This window comes from Quercus lobata, chromosome 4 (genome assembly GCF_001633185.2).
Source record: "Quercus lobata isolate SW786 chromosome 4, ValleyOak3.0 Primary Assembly, whole genome shotgun sequence".
In the NCBI taxonomy this organism is placed as follows: Eukaryota; Viridiplantae; Streptophyta; class Magnoliopsida; order Fagales; family Fagaceae; genus Quercus; species Quercus lobata.
Window position 1 is genome coordinate 63,875,287 of NC_044907.1, and position 17,938 is coordinate 63,893,224.

A 17,938-nucleotide genomic window follows, 5' to 3' on the forward strand; every position below is an offset into this window, starting at 1 on the left:
CCTTAGCTGAATCCTTCAAAGAAAATGGAAAGACTTTTAATTTAATTTGATCTTTAGTCACCCCTGTGGGTTTCGTACTTGTGCACACCACATGAAGCTCCTTTAGATGCTTGTGAGAATCTTCACCTGCAAGGCCATGAAAAGTGGGCAAGAGATGTATTAGTCCAGATTTTAATTCAAAAGTAGTGGTAGTATCTAAAGTAGGGAACGTTATGCATAATGATTGTTGATTCAAATCAGGGGCGGCAATTCCAGCCATGACTTCCACCTCTTCTAAATCAGAATTGCTAGCAAACAAGGAACCAAGAGCTAGATCATGCTCTTCAGGATTTCTCCAAACTTTCTTCCTTAACCTACGCAAAGTTCTCTCTATTTCTAGATCGTACTGCACACCTTGATTAGAAGATCAAGTTACAGTCATAAACAATCAAGGAAACTCGAACCATGAAAAACAAATCAGGAAAAATCTAGAGTAATGAAAAAAAAAAAAATTTCTACACTGAAACACAAACAATCAAAGTGATTTTTTTTTTTTTGGTTGAAAATTTCAAGAATGAAATAAGGATCACAAGAAGCGCAAAAATCAACTTGAATCACTCCCTAGAAATGGTGCCAAAATTTGGTGTGCTGTTGCAGGCAACCAAAAATAAAACCTATACTCCTAAAAATATATGTAGCGATGTGAGTAGGGATCGTTCCCACAAAGAGTATCTAGCCTAGTTTTATGCTACATGAACAAGGATGGGGGGGGGGGTTTGAGAATAACAAAAACAATTTTAAGAAAAACAACTAAGGAACAATTCAAATTAAAATATCGAAATCAATCAAAAAAACAAACCTTGGTCTAAGTTAACATCCACCATTAGAATTTTACAACTGATCATTGATGCAAGTATATATCAATTCACACTTTGAATATTCACCATTTGAACTATTTTTCTATCTTTCGTTAGTCACAGTTAATTAGAAAACAAGTGATCTAATTAACCCTAGCAGCTAAACAACCCAAGACAAGTGCTAAAGGTTTAATCTAGTAGAAGCCTTAAGAATTAGAGAGATTGATGAAACAAAACAACACAAGCACAAGCGGTAGTATTTAATTTAGTCGAGCATTCTTCCTAAGATCTAATAATTTTTGACGTAGAATATCATTAAATCTTGGTTGCTTCACAAATTAAAGAGATCAAACAATTACAGATTTGATATCTAACCTAGTAGTAGATTGCAACGAATAATAAACTAGCAGGCTTCCTAGTAATTAAACGAGACAATCATGAATATGGGTATAGAAGAACATCTGATATCAAAGCATAAAATTGAATAGTAAAAACAAATTAGATCTCACATTTTTATTGATTCCAAGGCTTCCATTTCCTTCGACCAAGTATAAAAGTTTAGCCACGTAGGGCCATGATGAAAACTCGAAGGAGAAGTTAGAGAAGAGGGGAGAGAGATGTCTGTGTCAAGTCTGATTTTTCCTCTCCCTTTTACACATATTCCCCATTTTCCAAGCCTACTAGATCTCCTAAAAATATTCTAAATATTATCCTAAAATAACAACATCCAAATATGACTAATTAAAGAAAAAAGAAAAAAAATAGAGTCCTAATATAACTAGGAAAGTGGTGTTTTCAGTTGGAAATTTGATGCACTAGATTTGGAAACTTCCGAAAATAAACCGCATTAGATCCGCGTATTAGAATGCAGGCTAAGGAATGTTCCAGAACATCAATAGTGCAGGTGTAGCAAATTTGAATCTTGATTTCGACCTTGATGTGGCGAGTATATCTCAAAACTTAAAACATGAAAGTTGTAGAGCTTTTTCTTGGTGTTCTATAGCATCTTGAATCATCTCAATCAGAGCTCGTGTGAGAGGGTTATGCCTAAATTACGAAGCGATATTGAAATTGTCTAGAATCGCCCAATTAGCTTCGTTTTGCACTTAATGCCTCTATTTGCATCCTAAATCAAAATATAAGAATAATGAGTACATTTAGGCACCAAATAAGTATAAAAGACTAAACATTAAGGGAGAAAAATATGACATTTTGCATTTTCATCAAAAACCTTGACATCCGATGCACTTTGGTCCGGAGGGAATAGTGTACTGACCGCCATCCTTAGCATCCTTCTTTCCTTTGTTTTGGCTCTTGAAATGAGAAGAATTGGATTGCTTACAGTCCTTATCAAATCCTTTCGCATTGGCATTCTTCATGAACTTCTTGAATTGCCTAGCGATGTAGGATTTCATCTTGGAATCTTCATCATTGAAAGGCTCATCGGTCTCATTGCTTTTGGCCTTCAATGCCATGCTCTTTTTTTTTTTTTTTTTTTTTTTTTTTTTTTTTTTTCATTTTTTTTCCTTTCCCGATTCTAGTCAAACCTAATTCATAGTTTTGTAAGTTGCCAACCAACTTCGTCAAAGGAATAGAGTCAATATCCTTTGATTCTTCAATGACAGTAATCTTGGCATGAAATCTCTCAGGCAGAGACCTTAGCACCTTTCTTACAACCTTGGGTTCGAGAATGGTTTCTCCAAGATTAAAGACTGAGTTGACTATGTCCTTCAGCTTGGCATAGAACTCATCAAAAGACTCATCCTTCTCAATTTTTGTCTCCTCAAAGCAAGTAGTGAACCTTTGAAGCTTTGAATACTTGACAGCCTTAGTCCATTCATAGGTTGTCTAGAGGATAGTCCATGCTTCCTTAGTAGTTTCAGTAGAGGATATCTTCTTGAACTTCTCATTGATGACCGCACTGAATAGAGCATTCAATGTTATGCTATTGAAGTTTATCGCTTTGATCTTGGCATCATCCTAATCAGCTGGCGCTTCCTTTGGCTTAGTCTAGCCAATCTCCACAGCTTGCCACACCTTTTCATCTAAAGACCGCAAGAAAACTCTCATGCGTACTTTCCAGTATGTATATTTAGTACCATCAAACAAAGGAGGTATAATAAGTGATTGTCCTCTATTCATGACAAATAGAGGTCAATGGATCACATAATAAAGATTAATCCTAATCAGAGTGTGTCCACTCTGATACCATTTGATAGGCCAAAAATGTATTGACCGCTTTAAGAAATTAATCAATTAATTAGCCAAGTGAAATTAATTAGATTCAATTTCATGCAATAAGTGTGGTAGCACAAACAAATCACCAACTAAGTTAAATGCAGCGGAAAATAAATTTGACACAGGTGATTTGTTTACGAATGGGAAAAATCACCGAGGCAAAACCCCATCGGGTGAATTTAAGGTTACCACTCCTGAGAATCCACTATTATCAAAACAAGTGGTTACAAGTAAAAGGAATCCTAATACCTAATACCTAATACCAACCTACAGTTGAACCTTTACTCCAATACCTAATTGGACTTGTGATGTAGCGGCAATCTCTCATTTCAATGCACGAATCCTAGTATGTGACTAACTAATGATGTACAGATCCCAGTACATGACTAACACACCAACTTGAGGAAGATGTTGGCTGCAAAGTTTTTCAGTTTATCCGACAATGAAGATCAAGAAGCTCCTTAGTTACAAAACTCTTGGCGCAAAGACGCAGTAGCTTCTAGAAAGAATATGATGAATTAGGACAAATTCTTTCTCCTGTCACAATTTGCGTGCACAATGACTTTGCATTAAGTTGCATCCCTTGCATCACCTTTGACGGCTCTTAAAATAATTTTTATATATGTCTAGGGTTGTGAGAAAAGATACCCTACACAAATACACTTGGATATGCATGAATTTAGATTTGGAAATCTAAATTTTGTAATTCTCGATAGATACAACTTTTGTCGAGCTGCTGTTGAGCATTAACATTAAACCTCGATAGATATGATCTGTCAAGCTAAATGTCGAGTTTTTATGAATAACACTTCTTCACTTGTTTCTTGGACAAATTTGCAAGGCTTTAATACTAAACTTGAACTCTTATTCCTTGAAGTACTAAACCCATCCTAGATCTACCCAATTACAAGTAAAGTGCATTTTGTCAAAGGATTAGCCAATTTACATAACATATGTTTCTAACAAGTCTCACATATGTCCTAACATATAGTATGTGGAAAAGTGACTAGGTATTTTCTAGTAGTCTCTAAGCTTGCTTTGCTAACATAATTCTCTATCCACAAAAAGTCCCAATAGCCCAACTAACACTTTCTCCTATTTCTTTTTTTTTACTGAAGAGAGAAGTATATTAATACTATGAAGAAAATATGGTCCTAGGAATTAGTCTGGGAGTTAATCAAAAGAGCCAACATAGTGGCCATCAACACTAGGAACCAAGCCTTTGGTAGTCCTCTAACAAAGATGTTGCCCCTTTTAGAATTGTAGTGGGGTGATGGGACTTATCCTTTGGTAGAGCCAAAAATTTATCTTTGAGGGGCTTAATTTAAAATATACTTATTGATTTTTTTTTCCTTTCTACATACTACATATTATTTTATATATAGTAATATAAAAACAATTATAAACATAGTTTAAAATGTGTTGGGGACGTTTTGCAAGAAGGGGCAAAAATGCAGGATTAGCTCAAATCTCCCTTTAGGTTCTTTAGAAATGTTTATTTGTGGAGAATCAAGTCCAAAATGCATAATGTATAGAAAATAAAGGCTAATGGTGTTTTAACAAGAGAGAAATCAAAACACCAATAACAAAAATGCTGAAAATGGCATAAAAATACAACAAGTTCAAAACTACCCATAGTCAACAAGAAGAGGAAATTGACAGAGGCTGTGAGTAAAAGAGAGAAGGTTCCCTTGTACCCATATTTTCACCCCTAAGCTTTAGAATTGTGAGGGCGTTAACTGGTTGAATGAGCTTTTGTTCCAAAGTTTCAAATCTATGGGGCAAATCGTAGTTGGTCTATTTTTGAGTTGAAGAGAGAGTTTTATATTGAATTTAGGGTGTTGCTAATGACTAGTTTTTGGACAGAGAGAGCAGCTTTGGTCCTCCTAAGTGCTATTTCCATGATTTGGTGTAGTTTTCTTTATGCTTAGTGAAAGTTCAATTAGTGTGTCAAACACTAATGAATGTTTAGACCCGTAAATTTAATAATACCAATATAAGCTTATATATAAACAATATATGTGCGGAATGATGTATATAAGCTATAACCAAATAGGTACACTCTAAACCATAATTAATCACAAACATAATAGCAATTAAAAGGTAAAGAGTAAGGGAAGAGAGATGCAAACACAGAGATAACACCAGCACGTGTTATCGAAGAGGAAACTGAAGAACTCGGCAAAAAACCTCTCTGCCGCCCTCCAAGCGGTCAAATGATCCATTAAAGAATACAGTTGGGATACATGAATAGCAGAAGACCCTCTGAGCCTAATCTACCAAATGCACCTAAGCCTTCCAAACTTCTTGCTCCAACAGGGTTACGCCTAACCTTATCTTCTTTAGCTTCCCGGATCCCGCAATAAGCCCATTGCATCAACCAAGTAAATTGGTCATCTCTGAACTGCTTCCTAAGCACCAAAATACCTCCTTATTGATACGGGTATGATGAGATAAGGATTTGGCAAAATGTACCTTTCAAGGATATGTCAATAGAGAGGGTGAGAGTAGAGGAATTTGGAGAATCAAATGATGAAGAATGTGGATGAGTCAATCTTGTTTTTCTTTAGGGTTTCTCTCTAGAAGCTCTCTACATTTTGTGGGTATAAGGGAATTTATAGTAGTGTATGTGAGGAATGTGAAAAGTTAGTTTTCATCCAAACAAGGCGTTCTGGCGACTTAGCCTCGCGATTGGAATGAGTCGCGAGTTTGAGTCATGAGTTAACTGCCTGGCTAGACTGTATATTTTTGTCCTGTAGTGCTCCAGCTATTGTGACCCTTTAGTTGCTTGCATGCTTCACACATATACCACTTTAGCGACTTGCCAGTCACAAGTCAATTGCGAGATCCAGTCGTGAGATTCCTTTGATTTGCACACATCTTGAGTTTTCTTTACACTCTCTCACATACAACCCTTACATGATTCTCACCTAAATATAGGGTATTTAATTGCTAAAATACAAGAAAAATTGACACGGAATAAATCCAACACATGATTGAATAAATTCAACTTTACAATCTCCACCTTTGGCTATTCTGTAACAAAACCCTAAAACATACTCTAGACTTGAAATGTGAGTTGGGAATAGTTACCAAAACTCACTCACACCTAACCCTAGAAACTGAGAAGCTCTTGAACCAAATAGACAAGTTTTCTTGAAAACAATAACACAAGATGATCATTGTAAGTAGAAATATTGAAATACATATGGAACAAGCACAATGTGATCAAGCAGTAACAACTATAGCAATAAAGCATGGCTTGACCAAACATGAACAATCATTATAAATAGTGATCACAATGACCATTCACACAAGGAATGAACATCCGGCCATGCAAGCAAATAAGCTCAATGCAAAATGTTATTTGCATGTCTAACACATAACCGATACAAAAACACAAAGGTATTTGCATCAAGGATACAAGATCCAACAAGGGTACAAGTGTGGAGTACTAAAGAAAATGCATAACATTAACTAAAAGTACTAATAAGCTACAAAGCAAAGGTACAAATCTAAAGCATAGTTTAAATACACAACATAAACCATGATATAAGATAATATAAAGCAAATATTAAGTATAGGCCTTTTCTTTCTCTTGTTCTTCACCCCTATTATGAACCATCTCCCCCTTTTTTTCATGGAACAGCTAGTCCTCATTTTCTTCTGGCTTTCTTTGGATTTGGTCTAATTGAGTTTGGTGAGAAGTGAACCTCGTATTACAATGGATGTGGTGAGAGTGCATGAGAGATGCAAGTCCGAACATCTTGGTGCTTATGTCTTGGACAGATGCCATAATGTTGTCTAACTTCTCATCATAGGAGTGTGAGCTAGAGCGTGAACCACCATGAGCAGTTGGACTATCTGGCTTGACTCCCTTTCGGTTATGACCTATGCTAGCATCGAGAGTACGAATGTTGATTGGACTTGGCTTAGGGTAGGGATACTCATCTTCCAATGGATGAATGCCTTTGAGCTTCAAACTTTTTGAAATGAGGCAGCAGAAAGGAATGTAGTTCCTTGAGTCAATTCTCTCAACAATTTTACTCAAAATATGGAAGATAAGATCGCAAATATCAATCTCTTCATCAATAATCAGGTCATGAAGGAATAAAGCTCTGTTGAGATTCATGTATCTGGTGCTTGATAGAGGATAGAGGTTATGGAACATGATTGTTGTAAGCACCCTTAATTTTGGAGATAGTGAGTAAACACTAATTGATTTCCCATCGGGAGAGAATTCCAGGTTAGCTCCAAGAGTTTCCCGAAGTAAATCTTCCTCCGGATTCAAGTCATCATACACCGGTGGCTTAGGAAATGTGGGCTGGTTGATGCACAGAATGTTAGCAATATAGTAAGGTGTCACTCTGAAGTTCTGTCCTCTAACCCAACATTTCAGCTCAACCCCTTCAGAAATGGCATTTGCATAGAATTCCTTCACCATATTTTCATATGGTTCTTCAAAGTTGTTTAGAAGGAAGTTCCAATCCTTGGATGCAAACCATTTTAGAATTTTTGTATAAAGAAGAAAAGCTTGCTCAACTACCCTCTCAACCAACATCGGAGCATCCTGGAAGTAGTTCTCATAGGCTTGAGATGTGGCATATGATCTGAACTTGTTAGCATCATAAAATCCTGTCAATGATTGAGTCTTCTTTGACTTAGGAGTGAAGCTATCAAGGTCAATCATTGGTTCCTATCCTTTGCTACTACTTCTTTTCACAACTAATTTCTTGAATGGAGACATTATCAAGCTGTATCTAGTCAAATCAAAGAGCAAGATGAAATGCAAAGGGCAGCAAACTTGATTAGCAACAAGTTAATACCAGCACAATGGACATTGAAATACAACACTAAAAACAGAAATTTAAAGTGTAAGCAACCAAAATTGACATGTATAGACATAATTCATCAATACATGATAGAATCATGACTTTAAGCATTCAAACATGTCAAATAGTGTGTGTGTGTGTGCATCAAATGCAAAGCGTGTGCAAATTAGGGCAAAGTGTAAAAACACATAATCATATGATGTTTCAAAATCAAAGAAACATGAATATCCCTATAGCCATTGTATTCCATGGAATCCACAGAAACACAAGAAAATGTCTAGAAGACATTTTATCATGGACATGATATGCACAACACAACACAAACATGGTATAATGCACAAAAGTAAGAAACATACATGAAAAAATATATATATATATATAAGGCATTATACTACCAAAACCAACAAAACTCATACATCAAACTCAACAAAATATCAACAAACCATATTCTAACGTCATATTTTCAAATCTCAACAAAAACACAAAATCCAAGAAATCAAGGGCTAGAAACATGAAATACTTTGAGAAAAAGAGAAAACCCATACCTTTTCTTAAAGATTGGTGAAGGATTGATGAAGAAAATGGAGGTTTTGTGAGTGAAAAGATTTCGGAAGAGGGAGAGGCGGACAAAACAATGAAACAGCACGTGACGCGAGGGAAAACTGAAAAATTTTTGAAAACTGTCTTGGATTTAACCTTATTTGTGCAAAACAAGCGTTTTTCGTGACTGGACTGAGTCGTGAGCAAGTCGCCAAGTCAAATCGCCAAAATCTTGTATGAAAATTTTTGAAAAATTTGTCTAAGTGTTTTTCGCAACAGGAAGGTCCACTGGTGATTAAGTCGTGAAGGGAGTCGTGAAGCATTCTGAGTAAACTCGTGACTGGAGCTTCCACTTGCGAACCAGTCGCCAAAGTGAGTCATGAAAATGCTAAAAACCTAGAAAATTTGAAATTTTTCTAAGTCTTTTTTGTGACTGGGGGTTTGACTCGCTAGAGAGTCGCGAGAGCTTCTGAATAAGCTTGAGACTGGGGTCTCGCAACTAGATTGACCCGCGAGAGTGAGTCGCCAAAACAGAGTTGCACAATTTTTGAAAAGTTTGAAAATTTTCAAAACAAAAACACTTTCCAAAAACAATTAAAATACTAAAAAATATTTTTGTGTTTGATCAATATATGTTTGAGTAAGTGCAACACATTTAAATAAGTACAATCACACAAGTGAATAAACACGTGTGATGTGTGTGGGTATCAAAGATGAGATAGTTCTTAGTCTAATGTGAAGCTTCAATAATCAATTCAACCAAGATATACACAATTAGCACGAGAAAGAGTGAACAATCTCAATTATAGAAGTATGCATATATGACCTCCCACAAAACTTGAATACATAATTGTGAAGCTTTTCATTTGGCTTTATACATTCCATAACATTTGATTATTTTGGAACAATACATCTCATTTTGAGATTGATGCTTGAAATTTTTTATTTTTCAATTTGATTAGTAAGCCTTTGGCTTTTGGGCACCATACATTTTCATAAAAGTCATTTTCCCTTTTTCCTAGTCAAATACTAGTATGTGCGACAACTTTTGCAACTCATTATCTCTTTTCATTTTGAGATTTACATTTGTTGAGCTCTTTAGGTAAAAAAATAAAAGAGTGGGAAGATATATAAGTACAAGTCTATGCAAGTCTCAAGATCAACAAAACCATTGACTAATCATTCACGACAAGTTTGAAGATCTATTTACAACAGTCACATAGATGTCAAGATTTTTCCCACAATGATATGAGTGCATAGAGAACAAGCTATGCTTATAAATGCACAAAACCATTTGTACGAAGGTACAAGGCAAAACATGCATGTGACAAAACACAATAATGCTGATAAAACTTTTTGGATTTTCTACTTTTTATGTGTTTTTAGATTTTTCACACAAAAGAAAGTAATGATTGATAAAAAAGAAAACATTCAAAGCTTTTAAAAACAAACAAAAATTTGTCAAAATATGCTATACATGTGACCAATAAAGTGGTGTGTGCTATACACAAGTGAGATCAAATCAAGATAGATAAGTAAAGCACATATCACATATGAGATTCGGGGAATTGTATCAATGCTGATGGTCTTACGGAGTGATTCAAACCATGGACCATCGAGAGGTTTGGTGAAGATGTCTACCTTTTGGTTGTCCATATGTATGAATTCACGACACACGACTTTATCTTCCACCAGATCCCGGATGAAGTGATAACATATCTCTATGTGCTTTGAATTTGAATGCTAAACCAGATTCTTAAAGAGGTTTATAGCACTGGTGTTGTCACAGAACACACATATTGTATCTTAAGGAATCCCGTAGTCATGAAGCATCTTCTTCATCCAGAGAAGTTGTGTGTAGCAGCTCCCAGCAGCTATGTACTCTGCTTCCGCCTTAAAGAGAGACACTGAATTTTGTTTCTTGCTCTCCAAGAGATAAGGTTGTTGCCAAGATAGAAACAACCGCCTGAGGTACTCTTCCAGTCATCCACACTTCCAGCCCAATTTGCATCTGAATACCTCGCAAGGCATGCATTGGAATCCTTTAAGTACCACAAGCCATAATCCAAAGTGCCATTAACATATCGTATGATTCACTTCACAGCAGTCAAGTGGGATTCCTTCGGAGCGGCTTGATATCGAGCACAAACTCCCATGCTAAAAGCAATATTTGGTCTACTTACCGTAAGATAGAGTAAACTCCCAATGATGCTCCTATACAAATTTGGACTCACTTCTACCCCAGAAGGATCAAGATTAAGCTTTGTGGTCATGGGAGTGGAGGCATGCTTTTTGGAATCTAATTCAAACTTCTTGACAAGATTTTTAGCATATTTTTCTTGTGAAATGAATATACCCTCCTTCTTTTACTTGACTTGAAGTCCCAAGAAAAATGTAAGTTCCTTCACCTTACTCATCTCGAATTCTTTTTCATCTCTTTGGAGAACTCTATAGCTTGAGCATCAATGGTAGCTCCAAATACAATGTCATCAACATATACTTGAGCCCCAAGAAGGTAGTCCTCATCAGTCTTGGCAAATAGAGTCCGATCGGCATATCCTCTTTTGAATCCTCTGTCCAAGAGGTAATGTGTAAGCCAGTCATACCAAGATCTAGGAGCTTGTTTCAAACCATCAAGAGCCTTCTTCAATCTCAACACATGATCCGGGAAGTGAGGATCTTGGAAACCATTTGGTTGTTCGACAAACACTTCTTCATTTAGGCATCCATTGAGAAATGCACATTTCACATCCATTTGGTAGAGTTTGAAGTTCATAGTGCATGCAATTGACAGAAGAATGCGGATAGACTCAAGGCTTGCTATGGGAGCAAAGGATTCATCAAAATCTACTCCTTCCACTTAAGTGTATCCTTGAGCCACCAACCGAGACTTATTTCGTATAATCTCGCCATCTTCATCAGTCTTGTTTTTGAAAATCCATTTGGTGCCAATGACATGAAAATTTTTAGGCCTAGGAACAAGTTCCCATATATCATTTCTTACAAATTGTTTTAGCTCTTCATGCATTGAGTCCACCCAATTTTCATCTTGAAGTGCTTCTTCTACATTTTTCGGCTCAAATTAGGCAAGGTAGCAATGGTACGTTACATGATTGGCAAGAAGTGTGTTTCCCTTTCTTAGATGAAGACCTTCATCTGGAGACCTAAAGATGGCTTCTTTGAGGTGGGCACATCATTATTCCGGGAGATAAGAGGATGAACTTCTGGAGGGGTGAGAGGACTTAATGATCTAGACAATTGACCTTGTCTCCATTCTAAAGTTCATGAGATTTGCTTCCTTTTCCAGTGTAAGTCCTTCCACTTCAATATCTTGTGCTTTAACCTCAACTGTGGATTCTTTGGAGCTTGGTCCTTCTACATCATCATCAATCTCTACGTTTGTTATGGTGTCATCAATCACCACATTGATGGACTCCATCACCGTCTTTTTTCTCTTGTTGAAGACTATATATGCCCAACTAGTGGTAGAATAACCAAGGAAAATGCCTTCATCACTTTTGGCATTGAATTTTCCAAGGTTCTCCCGATCATTTAGAATGTAACATTTGCTCCTAAAGACTCGGAAGTACTTCACTTTAGGCTTCTTTCCATTCCAAATTTCATATGGTGGATTCTTTGTTCCCACTTGGAAGAATATTCTATTACCAATATGACAAGAAGTGTTCACAGCTTCTCTCCAAAACTTTTGAGGAATTTTCTTGTTGAGTAGCATAACTCTTGCCATTTCTTGAATCACCCAATTCTTCCTCTCAACTACCCCATTTTGTTGAGGAGTTTTAGGGGCTGAAGATTCCTTTTTAATACCATTTTTCTCACAAAAAGACTCAAATCTTGCATTCTCAAACTCATTGCCATGATCACTCCTTATCTTGAAAATAGGAACCCTTTTCTTGTTTTGAAGTCTTTTGCACAAAATTTCCATCTTCTCACTTGCTTCTAATTTTTCTTTAAGAAATTCCACCCAAGTGTATCTTGAGAAATCATCAACAATGACCATGATGTTCCTTTTTCCTCCTAGGCTTTCAGTTCTTGTGGGCCCCATTAGATCAACATGAAGAAGCTCTAAACATCGTGAGGTAGAAATCACATTCACCTTGTGATGATTTGACTTTGTTTGCTTCCCTATTTGGCATGCACCACAAATAGTCTTCTCCACCTTTCCAAATTTTGGAAGCCCCACAACAGCTTCAAGTTTAGACACTTTAGCCACTTGTTTAAAGTTAGCATGCCTAAATCGTTGATGCCAAAGTTCCAACATGTCAACACGAGCACTTCTACAGGAAATCGTTGATGTTGGAACTACTCCGTAGCAATTGTCGGTAGTCCTATTTCCCTCCAATACTTGAATCCCTTCTTCATCAATGATTACACACCCCTTCTTTGAGAATTGAACAAGGAAGTCTTCATCACATATTTGAGTGATGCTTAAGAGATTTGCCTTAAACCCTTTGATGTATAAGACATCCTTCAATAGAGGTAGCCTCGATATCTCAATAGTCCCTTTGCCAAGTACTTGAGCATGGCTTCCATCGCCAAATGTCACATAGTCACTGACCCTCTCTTTGAGTGACTTAAATAATGATTTATCTCCTGTCCTATGGCAAGAACAGCCACTGTCAAGATACCATAAACACGAATTAAATACCTTCAAGGAGGTGTGCACAAATAAGCAAGCATGGGAAAAGCACTCTTGATCTTTAAACAAAAAATTATCTTCATTTTCCACTCTCTTGTTAGTTTGAATTTTCTTTTTAAGATCATCAACCTTATCACACAATATTCTATTCCTTCTATTATACTTCTTAATCAAGGAATTTGATTCACATAGACTATTGTGTAGTATATGGTTCTCATTTTCAAAATATTTCAGCATGTGAACAAACATCCTAGCATGTTTCTTTGTTTTTAATAACTCTAGGAGTTCATTGTTAGGACAATCTTCAAACATACTCATAGAGTCATTATCACGAACATTTAAACCACAGTTCAACATAGCCTTATCCATAGTTTCATCCATAGCAAAGGGGTCTAGGATCAAACTTAGGTAATGAAACCATAGAAAGTGTACTTGCTCTGATACCAATTGAAAGTTCAATTAGTGTGTAAAACACTACTGAATGTTTAGACCCCCAAATTTAACAATACCAACACAAGCTTGTACATAAACAATATATGTGCGGAATGATGTATATAAGCTATAACCAAATAGGTAAAACACTCTAAACCATAATTAATCACAAACACAACAGCAATTAAAAGGTAAAGAGTAAGGAAAGAGAGATGCAAATACAAAGATAACATCGGCACGTGTTATCGAAGAGGAAACCGAAGAACTTGGTGAAAAACCTCTCTAACGCACTCCAAGCAGTCAAATGATCCATTAAAGAATACAATTGGGATACATGAGTAGTAGAAGACCCTCCAAGCCTAATCTATCCAATGCATCTAAGCCCTTCAAGCTTCTTGCTCTAACAGGGTTACGCCTAACCTTGTCTTCATTAGCTTCTCAGATCCCGCAATAAGCCCATTGCATCAACCAAGTAAATTGGTCATCTCTGAACTGCTTCCCAAGCACCAAAATACCTCCTCATTGATACAGGGATGGTGAGATAAGGATTTGGCAAAATATACCTCTTAAGGATATGTTAATAGAAAGGGTGAGAGTAGAGGAATTTAGAGAATCAAATGATGAAAATTGTGGATGTGTTAATCTTGTTTTTCTCTAGGGTTTCTCTCTCAAAATTCTCTCTAGAAGCTCTCTACATTTCGTGGGTATAAGGGTATTTATAGTAGTTTATGTGAGGAATGTGAAATGTTAGTTTTCATCCAAATAGGGCATTCTGGTGACTCAGCCTTGTGACTGGAACGAGTCGTGAGTTTGAGTCGCGAGCTAACTGCCTAGCTAGATTGTATATTTTTGTCTTGTAGTGCTCCAATTATCGTGACCCTTCAGTTTCCTGCATGCTTCAGATGTGTGCCACTTTGGTGACTTGTTAGTCGCGAGACTCCTTTGATTTGTACACATCTTGAGTTTTCTTCATACTCTCTCACACATAACCCTTACATGATTCCCACCTATTACAGGATATCTAATTGCTAAAATACAAGCAAATTTGGCACGGAATAAAGGCAACACATGATTGAATAAATTCAACCTTACACTTAGGAGATGAGTTGATTGCTTTTTACATAATTTTGGAAATAAAGGAGTTTGCTCTAATTGGCTACCTTTTGTCAGCTATTTCAGATTATTGGAATACTCACCTAAGTGATGACTAGCAGCTGGAGTTGGCCAATAAGAACCAACTATGTTTTAAAGACAAAAATGGGTTAAGACAAAAACTTTAGGTCACAGACAACTAGAGTATTAAAGATCTTTTAGGGTGGAAATTTTAGGTACAAAACCTCCTTCATGAGCTTGAGGTGCTACTTGCATCCTTAACTCGCTTGGTAGCACACTTGAGCTAGGCTCATGCAAAAGGTCCGAAAGGAATTGACCCATATCCTCCAAATTACACTTGCTCAATTTCCCCCAAGGAGTCGCACGGGCTTGGGCCATGCTTAAATGAATAAAATATAATTTAATATATGAACTGGATCCACAAGGAAGTTGGGCTTAGTTAAATTAGGCTTGTGGAAAATGTGTTGTGAAAATGGGTATCAACAAAATGTAAAAGTATTTTATAAATCAATAGATATAAAACAAAATGTGTTTAATTAACAAATAAATATGTGCAAAGTTTATTAAAAAATATTAGATACAAACTAATCATTTTTCTTTATACCCTATTAATGGTGATAGAAGGGTGTAGACCCTTTGAGCCATAATTCAATCTAATAGTAATAAGATGACTCGAGAACTCCATAAGATTCGGGACATGCTCTTTCACGTTAGATTTGAATTGCCTAAACAAAAAGGACAACAATCACAAAGATGTAACTCACAAGCAACCTTTGTCAATCACCATTCCTTTCATGACATTCATAAGGATTATACATTTTATGAAAGAGTTGAAAATTTTAATGGTTGTTCTTATAAGGAAGATTTTCTTGATTAGATACATGATTTATAGGATTTCTTTGATATATGGATATTCATGAGGAGAGACGTAAATTTTGTTTTGTATAAATTAGGATCAACTTGGAAATATTTTGACTTGCAAAATAAGTTTTCAAAAACCTTCAAATAGGACTGTAATATGTACAACTAAAATTACACTTTAGAATATTAATAATATTTTCTAAAGAGTTTTCTCCTTTTTTTTTTTTTTTTTTTCTCCTCTCTAGTCGACTCCAATTTTTTCTTATGGATTCAAGGGCCTCCTTATGGACAAGGATTTCCTTAAGCTAGAACAAGATCTAGCCCTTCCAAATTTTCGTTCTATATCAACCATGACCCCCTTGTACCTTTAGTGGTTGCGCCATTGCCCCTCCACCAACAATCAAATTATTAAAAAAAAAAAAAAATATCCTAAAATTGTCGACCACTGGAATTATCTTTTGTATGTGTGATATGTCATTCGACATTATATGAAAATGATTCCAAATGTTATTTGCTAAAACTATTGCTATTAGTTTTACAATAATAATAAAAAATTACAAATTGACCTTACAAAGAATATGATTGATTTTATACACGTTAACAAGTACATAAGAATAAACTTTTAATTACTTTTGTGCGGGGTTGCTTAAACTTTAGTAAAACATATCACATTTGTAATTTTGTAGTATCCGTAACATTACACGATTCCAAATTATCCATTGATTATTGATTCGTGATTGATTCGTGGATAGCTTAATAAGTTTTGTTTGGCATATTCAGGATGGAGAAGATAGAGATTTCCAAGCGTAGTTCTCAAGTCAAGATATTGGGAACTGTTGTTGCATTTTCTGGTGCAGCACTCATGACCCTATACAAGGGAATCACTGTGATTTCTTTACATATTCATCACTCGCATCAATCTGTGACCCCATCAAAAGTATTCTTAGACAAGGATTCAATAAAGGGCTCCCTCATGCTTGTTACTTCTTACGTTTCATTGTCAGCATTCTACATCTTACAGGTGATTCTTAGTTGTTATTTACATAAAACATGGTTTTTCTATACAGCCAAAAAGGGTTAGGCTAGCTACACATAAACTATCCTAATCTGGGTGCTTTAAGGAAAGCTAACAGAATGAGTCTCATTTGGTCTTACATAACAGCCAATATTGCTTCTTTGATCAGTTAAAAAACTTTATCATTATAAGAGTGATCATTGGAGGCCATCATGCATTACGTTCACTATGTTGTATACTTGTAATATAGTAACTAGAATTACAACTACACATATTGGAAACTAATGCTGTTTCAATTTAAATTTTGAAAAAGATGTATAAAATTATAAACTAATACGCATATATGACTATTGCAGACAGCTACAATTAAGATGTATCCAGCACCAATAGCACTTACATCATTAACGTGCTTATCAGGTGCTATACTCTCGACTATCATGACAGCAATTTTGGATCATAAAACTTCGTCATGGAAATTGTCATGGAACATCAGCCTTTTTGCTCCAATCTATAGTGTAAATTTTTGAATGCCACAGCCATATTTTCCTATTTAGATTTGAGAAAAGCTAATTATATAGTATTTCTTTTTTCAGGGAGTTGTGATTTTTGGAATTACAGTATATGTTCAAACATTGGCAATTAGGCTAAAAGGACCAGTTTTCATGACAGCATTTAGACCATTGAGCACATTAATAGTAGCCATTATGGGACTACTCATTTTAGGAGATGCTTTATACATTGGAAGGTAAGTATATTGATTTTTGAGTTAGCTTTGGTGAAAAATGAATTTTCTGGGGGGAAAATTATGACAAAGGCATAAATTTAGAATTAGCAATTGAGTAGTTCTGGTGACACAACTATTGGCACAACTTTATGCACAACTCGTCCATGTGGCGAGTTGTGGTTGGTAGAGGGGTGATGGTGGGTCACCCCTCCACCAACCACAATTCGCCACGTGGACGAGTTGTGCACAAAGTTGTGCCAATAGTTGTGTCACCAGAATTTTCCTTAGCAATTCTTATACTCTCCACTTTGATTCCAGTGTTATCGGAGCTATGTTGATAATTATTGGTCTGTACGCCACGCTTTGGGGGAAGGAAAAAGAGAAGGTGGAGAAACTGTTAGAGCAAACCACGTCCGAGCAAGCTATTGAAATCAAACAAGAGAAGTAATACAGGTAGATAAATTTGTATTGAAACTGTAACCTCATCGGTTAAGGATAATATAATCACTTTATTTTAAATTTTTGCCCAAATGCTTGCTAGTATCATACAAACCGTTGCATCAAAAGATGTATTGGAGTTTTTATCTAATTTTTTTTCATAAATCTATTATCCATGGGACAAATTTTGGCTCCAAACTGATTTGAAACTATTTTGTTTTAACCTATTACATGAAAAATTTATTAGACTAT

General features: G+C 35.9%; 1 protein-coding gene across 1 annotated transcript in view; it reads left to right on the forward strand.

Moving 5' to 3' along the window:
• LOC115985580 (WAT1-related protein At5g07050-like) overlaps positions 1-17,721 on the forward strand; it is a 29,246-nt gene extending 11,525 nt beyond the window's left edge. The window contains exons 4-7 of the mRNA XM_031108517.1: positions 16,290-16,530; positions 16,881-17,039; positions 17,118-17,269; positions 17,567-17,721. Coding sequence (XP_030964377.1) covers positions 16,290-16,530; positions 16,881-17,039; positions 17,118-17,269; positions 17,567-17,696 — 682 coding nt within the window. The 3' untranslated portion in view covers positions 17,697-17,721. The remainder of the gene's footprint in view (positions 1-16,289; positions 16,531-16,880; positions 17,040-17,117; positions 17,270-17,566) is intronic.
• The last annotated feature ends 217 nt before the right edge of the window (positions 17,722-17,938 follow it).